Genomic DNA, 12363 nt, shown 5'->3' with positions numbered 1-12363 from the left:
CAATTACATTGCTAAATGTTGACTACAAAATACTCTCACTAATACTGGCCAGGCGTCTAAGAAAAGGTTTAAATGAAATAATAAATGAAACTCAAAGTGGCTTTATGAACAATCGTCACATTAGCTGCAACATTAGGTTCATCCTTGATTTAATAGATTACTCTGAATATATTGATACAGAAGCTTTAATTCTATTTTTGGACTTCTTTAAGGCATTTGGCAGTGTAGAACATCAATTTTTATTTAAATCTCTTTAATTATTTGGCTTTGGTGAACATTTTATATCATATATTAGAATGCTCTATAAAGATATTAGTAGTTGTGTGATGTTAGTCCCCAAAACTAGTTTATAGGTCAATCCAGCAAGGTCGTCCCTGCTCTCCATTTCCTTTCCCTGTTTAGAAGAGTTCTTCTGAGTAAAGCAGATGGTCTCTCTAGATTTTATATCCTACTTTGCTCAGTCCTTTTGTAAATAAATAAACACCCTAATTAATTTTGTTTGGAAAAACATAGGCCATTATTTAAAAAAAGAGATCTTAGCCCTGATAGATAATGGTGGCTGTGACGATCTCGGCACTGGTGCTGGCTTAATCTCCAACTCCTCACACCTGCTCACTCCACCCTGCCTGCAATTATCTCTAATTGGTCCCACCTCTATATATAGCTCATTTGGATCTGTTCCCAGTGCCAGATTGTCTCAAACCATCTTTTGAGTACCTTCCAGCTTTTCTACATTTTTGCCTGCCTACCTGTTACCTGACCTGTTTTTGCCTTTTTTCTCTCCGAGCCCGCCAGACCCCTTATCTGATCCTGACTGCCTGCCCTGAATCCAAACCAGTAAACGGACCCTCGAACGGACCTGGACCTCTCTTCTGGATTGCCCCTCTGTACCTTCGCTTGGACCCCGTCTCTTTATCCACAAACGAACTGTCTCTGGAGCTCATCGGTCTCAGCCCTCAGCTAACCATCCGCCGCTCAACGGCCACCGTTTCCACAAGCCCCTTCATCGTACGGACTCCTTCCCCGGACCCAAAGCGGTGCTAATCGCCCACTCTGCGACCCAGTAACAGGTTAGTGATCCAGCCTCAGTTCCTCTCTAGTTCTCTTATTGCTGATCACTAACCTGTTGTCTCCGCCACAGGGGATTTCCTGACTGAGAGCCGCCTGTACGCCCCCTGCGCCTTCCATTATAAATAAAAACTGTTGCATTCCACTTACCGTTCTGAGCTGTTTCCTGGGTCCAAAATCCTGTACGTTACAGGTGGCATGGAATTGTTAGACTTTATGGATATGAACCGTACCTTTAAGATAAATTAGATAAAAGAATGTTTGAAAAAGCCAGAATCTCTTTGGTTCTTTATACCATAGAAATTTTTTAGGAAAATCTGAGGCTTATCCTTTCTTCTAAATTGTGATTATAAGGTTTCAAAATTACCACTAAAACTGTCTAAATTTGACCAACAAGCTTTATCAGCAGCAAAAATTGTGCTTTGTCCATAATTTCTCCCCACACAGAACTAGTATCTGGAACCACCAATTCATAACTAAATAAATAAATAAATCTTTATTTCTAAAACAATGGATTGAGAAAGGAATGATCTATCTTAAGGATTTACAAAATCAGGGTTATACATGAATGAGCAACTCTTATTTAATGCTCTTAGAAATAACCTTAATGCCATCAACAATTACCCATGACTTAAAAAAATTTATATATACTGTGTGTGTGTATATATATATGTATATATATATCACTGCCTGGCCAAAAAAAAAGTCGCCACCTGGATTCAACTAAGCAAATAGGTACGAGCCTCCTATTGGATAATTACTGCACGGGCGATTATCTTTCAGCTGGCAACAAGTTATTTAACCCCAACTGGTGCAATGACTTGCTTCTCATTTCCTAAACAACCATGTCGAAAGACACATCCCGTGGTCGTGGAAAATATGTTAGTCTGAGAAGGGTCAAATCATTGGCCTGCATCAAGCAGAGAAAACATCTAAAGAGATGCAGAAACTACTAAAATTGGGTTAAGAACTGTCCAACGCATTATTAAAAACTGGAAGGATAGTGGGGACCCATCGTCTTCAAGGAAGAAATGTGGCCGGAAAAAAATCCTGAATGACCGTGATCGGCGATCACTTAAACGTGTGGTGAGATCAAAGCAAAGAAAAACAACAGTAGAACTCAGGGCTATGTTTAATACTGAAAGTAAGAGCATTTTCACACGCACAATGCGAAGGGAACTCAAGGGATTGGGACTGAACAGCTGTGTAGCTGTAAGAAAACCACTAATCAGTCAGGCTAACCGGAAAAAAAGGCTTCAGTTTTGCTAGGGAGCATAAAGATTGGACTGTGGAGCAATGGAAGAAGGTCATATGGTCTGAGTCCAGATTGACCCTGTTCCAGAGTGATGGGCCAATCAGGGTAAGAAGGGAGGCAGTTGAAGTGATGCACCCACCATGCCTAGTGCCTACTGTACAAGCCTGTGGGGGCGGTGTTATGATCTGGGGTTGCTGCAGTTGCTCAGGTCTAGGTTCAGCAACAGTATGTGCTCAAATAATGAGGTCAGCTGACTACCTGAATATACTGAATGACCAGTTATTCCATCAATGGGCTTTTTCTTCCCTAATGGCACAGGCAGGCTCCAAGATGACAATGCCAGGATTCATCGGGCTCAATGGTGAAAGACTGGTTCAGGGAGCATGACTCATCATTTTCACACATGGATTGGCCGCCACAGAGTCCAGACCTCAACCCCATTGAGTATCTTTGGGATGTGCTAGAGAGGGCTTTGCTCAGCGGTCAGACTCTACCATCATCGATGCAAGATCTTGGTGAAAAGTTAATGCAACACTGGATGGAAATAAATCTTTTGACATTGCAGAAGCTTATCGAAACAATGCCACAGTGAATGCGTGCCGTAATCAAAGCCAAAGGCGGTCCAATGTCCCGAGTTCCTCGTTTTTCCGCCACTTTGGTTCAAATTTGCATTTTTCCCATTCTCTAGCTTTTTCTCCACCTCAAGCTTCTTTTCCGAAGCCATTTTAATGCCACAATTATTAAATTTAATGAATTTTAATGCCAATTAAGGCCTTAATTTAAAAAAAACTAATAATTTAATGACTTTTAATGAATAAATCCAAAATCTTTCCTATAGGTAATAGGAAAGATTTTGGGAAAGAAATTTCAAATGGTGATAAATGCTATTCCCGGTGGTATTCTCCAATTACTTAAAGGTCATTTTGAAAGGCAAGAGGCAGAGAAAGTGGACCTCACCCTCTATATTAATGGTGTAAACTTTATAAGTCATCAGTGTAACAATAAACATATAAGGAACTATGTTTGTTAGGAAAAGGGAAATTACTCCTAGAAGGAAATTTGTATGTTCCTCCTGTTTCTCTGATATTAACTGGAAAATAACATGGCTCCTTCCACACAACTTTGCTATTTCTAACAAAATAAAAGAAATACATATTACAACATACTTTTTGAATGTAAATTTTCACAGATATTCTGGAAATAACTTGATTATTCTAATTCCAAAATTTCACAAACACAAAACCACATTTTCCAAAGGTCAACATTTCTTCCCTGTGTTTGAAATTGATTTAAAAAATTCCTTTGATTGTATCCAAAGAATCAACAATAAAAAATTTATACACACTGTAACGTAATTCGGGAAATATTTGGAGAGACATGTAATCGGTCTGCGCCAGGTGACGTCAATGTTTACCTCGGGCGCGGTGCATCGTGGGAAAACCACCATATTAGGTGGAAAGTCGAGATAACCCACACGCGGCTGTTCTTTCGGCATAATTATTTACCAGAAATGACACGATCGTGTTGTGTGAGAGGCTGCCAGTCCCGGTGTCGTGCCAAGGTAGTTATCCCTGCGAAAATTTGTATCCCCTCGTCGGGAGCGCGCACGGAGTAGGAAGAACAGCCCGAGTTAACTCCGCTTCAATTCCAACGTGCAGAACTTAAAATTTGAAAGGTTTTACGTGTATGAAAGTTGAGCTTTACTGTTTTATTTTTTACTTCACGTGTTTTAGCAGAATATCGCCAGTGATATTGATCTAAAACTAATAATAAAACACAAACGTTTGCTTGAAAGCTGGTCGCTGACAGCAGTGTCTACTCCTCCCTCTGAAAGCAAACAGATCCTTGTTCTTTTCCACACGTTCATTAAAAAAATCTTTCATTGTTTCACAGTGTCCAAATGTTCTCATCTCATTGAAAACTGTTGTAAACCATATACTTGTAATAAAAATGAAATAGAGAATGGAGTGCATGTGTAATCATTAAAGACTATATGCAGAAGGAAAATAATTTTTTCCTGGTTGAAATTTAGTACTTAAATCTATATCTGTGTTTATATAAACGTACAATGTATCTATGTTGTACTATCCTTTATAAACAGTTTGTCTTCTAACATCAGCTGTTTTATTTCATCCCATCTTGCCAGAACTGGCAGGATGGGATGAAATAAAACCTGCGGTAATCTGTTCCCCCTGTCTAAATCAGACAAAAAAGGTCCCAGTTTTTTCCATTTTTGGCTTATAAGCATCTTTTATGATGACAACTAACCCCTGAAACTTTGGAGTTGATTGACCTTTATTTCTTAAAGTTACAAGGGGGGAACAAATTATAGCAGGCCACCTGCCATAATCTGTTCCGCCTGTCTAAATCAGTCAAAAAAGGCCCCAGCTTTTCCATTTTTGGCTCATAAACATCTTTTATGATGACAACTAACCCCTGAAACTTTGGATGTGATTGACCTTTATTTCTAAAAGTTATAAGGGGGGAACAAATTATAGCAGGCCACCTGCTATAATCTGTTCCCCCTGTCTAAATCAGGCAAAAAAGGTCACAGCTTTTTCATTTTTGGCTTATAAACATCTTTTATGATGACAACTAACCCCTGAAACTTTGGAGTTGATTGACCTTTATTTCTTAAAGTTACAAGGAGGGAACAAATTATAGCAGGCCACCTGCTGTAATCTGTTCCCCCTGTCTAAATCAGGAAAAAAAGGTCCCAGCTTTTTCATTTTTGGCTTATAAACATCTTTTATGATGACAACTAACCCCTGAAACTTTAGAGTTGATTGACCTTTATTTCTTAAAGTTACAAGGGGGGAACAAATTATAGCAGGCCACCTGCCGTAATCTGTTCCCCCTGTCTAAATCAGTCAAAAAAGGCCCCAGCTTTTCCATTTTTGGCTTATAAACATCTTTTATGATGACAACTAACCCCTGAAACTTTGGAGTTGATTGACCTTTATTTCTTAAAGTTACAAGGAGGGAACAAATTATAGCAGGCCACCTGCTGTAATCTGTTCCCCCTGTCTAAATCAGGAAAAAAAGGTCCCAGCTTTTTCATTTTTGGCTTATAAACATCTTTTATGATGACAACTAACCTCTGAAACTTTGGAGTTGATTGACCTTTATTTCTTAAAGTTACAAGGAGGGAACAAATTATAGCAGGCCACCTGCTATAATCTGTTCCCCCTGTCTAAATCAGGAAAAAAAGGCCCCAGCTTTTTCATTTTTGGCTTATAAACATCTTTTATGATGACAACTAACCTCTGAAACTTTGGAGTTGATTGACCTTTATTTCTTAAAGTTACAAGGAGGGAACAAATTATAGCAGGCCACCTGCTATAATCTGTTCCCCCTGTCTAAATCAGGAAAAAAAGGCCCCAGCTTTTTCATTTTTGGCTTATAAACATCTTTTATGATGACAACTAACCCCTGAAACTTTAGAGTTGATTGACCTTTATTTCTTAAAGTTACAAGGGGGGAACAAATTATAGCAGGCCACCTGCCGTAATCTGTTCCCCCTGTCTAAATCAGTCAAAAAAGGCCCCAGCTTTTCCATTTTTGGCTTATAAACATCTTTTATGATGACAACTAACCTCTGAAACTTTGGAGTTGATTGACCTTTATTTCTAAAAGTTATAAGGGGGGAACAAATTATAGCAGGCCACCTGCTATAATCAGTTCCCCCTGTCTAAATCAGGCAAAAAAGGTCCCAGCTTTTTCATTTTTGGCTTATGTACATCTGTTATGATGACAACTAACTCCTGAAACTTTTGATGTGATGGACCTTTATTTCTAAAAGTTATAAGGGGGGAACAAATTATAGCAGACCACCTGCTATCTGTTCTCCCTGTCTAAATCAGGCCAAAAAGGCCCCAGCTTTTTCATTTTTGGCTTATAAACATCTGTTATGATGACAACTAACTCCTGAAACTTTGGATGTGATTGACCTTTATTTCTTAAAGTTATAAGGGGGGAATAAGCATTTTGGCTTATAAGCATCTTTTATGATGCTTATAAGCCAAAAATGAAAAAGCTGGGACCTTTTTTGCCTGATTTAGACAGGGGGAACAGATTACAGCAGGTTTTATTTCATCCCATATTGCCAATTGTGGCAAAATGGGATGAAATAAAATGGCTGATGTTAGAAGACAAACTGCTTATTAAGGATAGTACAACATAGATAAATTGTACGTTACTATAAACACAGATATAGATTTAAGTACTAAATTTCAACCAGGAAAAAAAATATTTTCCTTCTGCATAGTCTTTAATGATTACACGTGCAGTCCATTTTCTATTTCATTTTTATTACAAGTATATGGTTTACAACAGTTTTCAATGAGATGAGAATATTTGGACACTGTGAAACAATGAGAGATTTTTTTAAGGAACGTGTGGAAAAGAACAAGGATCTGTTTGCTTTCAGAGGGAGTAGACACTGCTGTCAGCGACCAGCTTTCAAGCAAACGTTTGTGATTTATTTTTAGTTTTAGATCAATATCACTGGCGATATTCTGCTAAAACGTGAAGTAAAAGAATAAAACAGTAAAGCTCAACTTTCATACACGTAAAACCTTTCAAATTTCAAGTTCTGCACGTTGGAATTGAAGCGGAGTTAACTCGGGCTGTTCTTCCTACTCCGTGCGCGCTCCCGACGAGGGGATACAAATTTTCGCAGGGATAACTACCTTGGCACGACACCGTACGGTTATTTCGCATTATGCTTACTTTTTTCCATATAGTCAGAGAAACAAACTCAATCCTTTAGTCCTTCGTTTAGCTATACTGCAGTTGTTTACACTACACCTTTTCCACCAAAAATGGCGTCTTAGCAACAAATGTCACGTGACTGACGGAGACCGATATATCTTTTTTCCCCCTTTTTTTTTTTGTTTAAATCTCTTCTGTTATTAATTTAAGTTAAAGTATGTCATATCTTAATTCCCAGCTGGAACTGTCATCGAACACTTATTTTGGAGATACCGTCCTATATCTTGTGATATTTTTTGTCAATGTTTTGTAATTTGCAACTTTTCAAAAAAGTTTTAGATTGGAAAAAAAAACGTATCTATTACTTCCAGAAAAGTCTTCGGTATTTACTATATGATCTAGTTTAGGATTCTGTAATGTTTTAAATATATAAATAAGTATTCATAGTATCGTTATTAAATAGTTTTCGGCGACCCGGATCTTAATATTCTGTTTGCGCATGCGCAGGACGGGTCCTGCTTCTGGTGACAACCAGGAAGTGAAACAGCAGCAGAAAAACATGGCTTCCAGGTTACTGCTTCGCAGCGCGTTCAGAGCCGCAACCAGCCGGCCGGTTGCCCGGACTCCCGCTGCTGTCCGAGGGATGGCTGCTGGGGGTAAACATCCTCTTCTGTCTCTAAAAGCCACTGAAGTCAGCGAGCATCGGTGTTTCTGACCGATTCCCGCCGCTTCTTCCGTTCAGATGGGCTCATCTAGAACAAGCGGAAGTCTTCCTGCTTTGGGGTCTATAGTGTTAGATATATATATATATATATATATGTATATATTCAATATTATACACTAAAATCTATGAAGTTGTATGAGTTTCTCATCAGTTTTGAAGCATTTTTAGGTGGTAAAGTAGTTATTACCGTTTAATTTTTCAGCTGTTTACAAGCTACAGAACTCCTGATTTTTATTATGAAAATGAAACAGAGAAGAGTTAATGTAGAAAGAAGCTGTGCTCTCATTGTAAGATTTGTTGATGTGGATGTGACTGAGGTTTTAATAGAGATTTTCCATCAGGTATTCCCACTGATGAGGAGCAGGCCACCGGGCTGGAGAAGATCATCATGAAGGCCATGAAGGAGGGAGCCGTAAGTGTCGCCTCATCAGTTTGAAACCTGATGCATCAGCCACTGCTGCAGAACCCCAGTCATGGAGATGAATTATTAAATATTCTGCATGTGTAGGAACAGGTGCATTGAGGGGCATCTGCACTACAGTAGGGTTTATCACAGCAAATCTAGAAAATATTCAGCCTACTCAACTTTCTGAGGCTGGAATTGCTGCTAAAGGTGGATTCAATTCAAAAATAATTTATTAATCTCCCCAAAAAATCTAAAGAAAAATCTGGTCAGCAGCGAATAATCAACTAATACGTTCACAGTGATTTAATGAATTTAGCGTTAATCAGTAAAATAATGAAAACAATCATTTTCGTCTTGATCGCTGAGTCTGAGAGCTGCCATTTTGGCCCAATAATAGTAACTCCTGACATCTTCTGGCTTTGACGTTACCAATTACTATTAATTAAAAACACTTATCATTTATTGAACAGTATGTAATAATTTAATATTTAAAGTACTTTCAGAAGTTTGAATTCTAAATATGACGGGACTTTTCCTTTAAGTGTGCAGGTTATTTTTATACCAGTGTTGTAGGTGTTGATAGCTGTAGGCAGGAAGGCTCCTCTGTAGAGGTCTGCTTGCACGGGATCTGGAGAAGCCTCTGACTGCAGACACTGTTGTTGTTTAAAAATCTTCTGAGACGAATGCTCACTGTCTTCGAAATTTTATGTACTGTATGAAGAATTGTTCCTTGTGAAATCATCTCCAGAGGTTCCAGAGGAGTTCCTTTAAGTTAGCTTGTTGAGCTTTTTTAACTAATTAGCTGTGATCCAGCAGAGGATGGAAGAACAGATCAGATTCTCCACATCAGACTGATAGAAGATCTGTAGCATCTTGCTGCAAACGCTGAAGGACCTAAGCTTCCTTAGGGAGTGCAGTCTGCTCTGTCCCTTTACTTGCATCAATATGATTTTCTTCAGTTTCTATTTGGAATAAATCTGTAACTCTATAAAGAAACTTTTCATTTGCGGGTAATATGTGTAGAATTTAGAGAAAGAGGTTACATTTAATAGCTTTTCTTATAACGCCGTATAAAAATTACATGTGAAAAGGTTTCAGGCTGTGAATACTAGTGATGGATTAATGAAGCCAAACCCGATTGATGCTGCATTGATACTGTCTCACACAATACTGACACCTGCTGGACATTTAAAGACACTACAGGCAGCTTATTGGACAGACTAAACTGAATTTATTTGATGACACACAATATCATTTAAGTTTTTGTAGGTTATATCATATTATATCTATGTTATATTGTATTCATATCTATGTTTAAATTGAAAAAGTCTTTGCTATTTTTAGATGCAGCCAATAAATAATGTAAACATATATCATAACATGAAAATTTAGGGGAAAATGTGAATGAGGATGCTTAGGGACTAGGATTTTAAATCATATTTTTAAAACAATAAGTTCAGTAAAAACAGTAAATAAACTAAAAGTCAATTTGAAATTAATTTTAAATCAGATAGTTGATTGATAACTGAGAGGAAAAGGATGACACAACGAGAAAATAAAAACCCAACAGCTGAAACGTTCCTATTCCTTTTAGGCTCCTAAATTCTTGATCATTTTAATGATAAAGCAGATTTAGCAGATGCATCATGTTGAAACGACACACACACAGATACATTGTTTTGCTCTATGGAATCCATGCATGCACCGATGAGAATACTATCTGGATTTAATATGATTTATAAAATATTATTAAAAACAGTCCTTACACTTGTCACCCAATCAGCAGGCTTGTCTTCCTTCTCTGCCTCCTCTTGCAGGATCCTTACAATATGATGAAGCCAAAGACGTATGCTGGCTCCAAGGCCGACCCCCACCTGGTTCCATCCATCACTGACAAGAGGATCGTGGGCTGTGTCTGTAGGTTTTCCTTTTCCTGTTCTAACAGGTTTGGAGATGTACAGCTCCAGTAACTCATAGACTTACTTCTATAAGAGACAGAGATTTAGGAAGACAGAAACCAGTGGAACAATTATCATGCAGCTGGAGGAAGATGCATGATAATTGTAGTATTTTCTTCAGTATATAGATCGATTGTTTTTATTCAGGCAAGGGTTTACATTGGGCAATATTAGGCCCGTTGCCTAGGGCCCCATAAATGTCTGTTTAAAAATCCTTTGGCTAAAATGCCATCAGAATATGGAGGACCAACTCTGCCATATTTGAAAATAAATACAGAAATAAATAAATGCTCAATAAATAAATAAGCGTACAATTAACTGCCCCCAAAAATACAATGAACAAATAAATGTAAGTAGAAATTAAATTATACAGTGAGACATTAATGTATATAACTCTTTTAATGAGCTTCTTTATTTTTTTGCCTTTGTAATATTTACCTTATTTATATTTTTGTCCTTTATAATCTTAAACTTTATATTTTAATTACTTATATTTTTAAGTATTTATTTATGTGCATGTTATAATATTTTTGTCTGTTTTATTTTTCCTCTGTATTTTATTTTTACCCTAGTTATTTCTTCGCCGCTAATATTAAGTGTGTCTCACTTAATAACCCCCCTTCAGTGTCCACCATATTGGATCAGTCCATTTGCTGCACATGTTCATAAAGGTCCAAACAGACAGCAGCAAACCATTTGAAACTGACGGAGCGAATAGCAGTGTTGCCAACTTAGCGCTTTAGTCGCTATATTTAGCCACTTTTCAGACCCCTCTAGCACTTTGATTTCTAAAAAGCTCCTAGCGCCAAATCTAGAGACTTTTTTCTGCTTCTGGAGACTTTGGAGACAACATCTAAAAGCAGCGAACTCTGCTCTCCAGAGCAAGTAGATTGGTAACCCCGCCTCCTGCTCTCCTCTATCTTGTCTGCTGTCATGATTCATGCAGCTATTATTTCATCCAAATGAAAAATGGAGAACAGATAAGCAGGTCATGGCTTGTCTACAGTGAAAAGAAGGACTGGGTTATTTACTTTGGCCTTTTTGGAAACACAGGAAGGAGCAATCAGCTAAGTGAGCTTAGTGCTTGGAAAAAATCTTTAATTCCTTTAGAGACAGCATGAAAAGTCAGCTGAGTACAAAACATAGAGAGGAAAACAAGAAGAAAAGGGACAAGAAGAGAGGGACACAACCTAGAACAGATAATGGATGTCTATTCTATTAACATTTCTCTATCTGTAGAATGGGGCTGTTCTATGTGTTGTCTTCTCCATTCAGAGGGCCCCCTGCGTTTCTCTTCACCCAGTATATTAAACTATAAAAAAAATAAATAGATAAAATGAGATTATTTGAAAACAAAGAAATATAAAAATGTGTTTATATTTGGCAGAAACGCACCTCACTGTGGGAAGCCATTGAAGAGAGTCACAAAATGACCTTTGACCTTCTCTTTGTAGGTGAAGAAGACAACACAGCAGTGGTCTGGTTTTGGCTTCATGAAGGTGAGGTCCATCGCTGTCCATCCTGTGGCTCCCACTACAAGCTGGTGCCTCATGAGCTCCCCCACTAACCTGCAGCCTGGTGCTGATGGGGCTTCGTCCTCGTGGCTGCTGCACACTCCTGCACCATTCAGCTCATCTTACTGCAGCAGTCCTTCCTCTTCAAGAACATTGGGGCTGTCATCCCCACCCTGTGGAGCGCGTGATGGGCTCTGTGTACAGCCTGCTATGATGACAGTTGTTTTATTTTACTATTTGACCTCACCAGTCTTTGCTTTACATGTTCCATTTACATTTATTCCAATGTGCTTGGAATATCAGCCAGTTTACTTCTATATATGTGTTTTACGCTGTCATAATGGGTCCACTTATCTGTTGTTACTTGTTAATGTTAACCAATAAACATTAAGAGCTAATTATCAATGCACATTTCAGCCTGTTTCTTTCAAGTTTTTTTCAGAAGTTAGAATTTTGAATATGACCAGACTTTTCCTTTAACACTAGAAATCCCACAGATATGAGAATTTTCATCAGATTCCCGCCCCCCCAACAGTCCTTCACAACCCATGAATCCCTTTTTAGATGTAAATGCCCCATGAGGCTGGAGAACCATTCCACCCCCTTCAATTTCGGTTTCAGCTAAAGTTTCGCTCTCTGAGAGTGTTTTACCTGAGAGCAGGGGGGGAATCATATTTGTAATTAAATATAACTAGGTCTACGTCATCAGTGTCGCCAACATCAGG

General features: G+C 38.3%; 1 protein-coding gene across 1 annotated transcript; it reads left to right on the top strand.

The window, feature by feature from the left end:
* Positions 1-7534: 7534 nt before the first annotated feature.
* Positions 7535-11831, top strand: LOC119797743 (cytochrome c oxidase subunit 5B, mitochondrial-like). The gene is made up of 4 exons (XM_038306944.1): positions 7535-7692; positions 8102-8172; positions 9984-10083; positions 11579-11831. Exons 1-4 carry the CDS (start codon positions 7536-7538, stop codon positions 11689-11691), a joined length of 441 nt encoding a protein of 146 aa, XP_038162872.1. The 5' UTR covers position 7535; the 3' UTR covers positions 11692-11831.
* The last annotated feature ends 532 nt before the right edge of the window (positions 11832-12363 follow it).

The sequence above is a fragment of the Cyprinodon tularosa genome, unplaced genomic scaffold (assembly GCF_016077235.1).
Source record: "Cyprinodon tularosa strain WSP-4 unplaced genomic scaffold, ASM1607723v1 ctg598, whole genome shotgun sequence".
Classification (NCBI taxonomy): Eukaryota; Metazoa; Chordata; class Actinopteri; order Cyprinodontiformes; family Cyprinodontidae; genus Cyprinodon; species Cyprinodon tularosa.
This window is presented reverse-complemented; position numbering and strand designations above follow the sequence as displayed.

Coding starts and splice junctions, on each gene's coding strand:
- LOC119797743 (XM_038306944.1), top strand. CDS start 7,536: ATGCGCAGGACGGGTCCTGCTTCTGGTGACAACCAGGAAGTGAAACAG. Junction 8,173..9,983: donor AGGCCATGAAGGAGGGAGCC/GTAAGTGTCGCC, acceptor CTCCTCTTGCAG/GATCCTTACAATATGATGAA. Junction 10,084..11,578: donor GAGGATCGTGGGCTGTGTCT/GTAGGTTTTCCT, acceptor TTCTCTTTGTAG/GTGAAGAAGACAACACAGCA.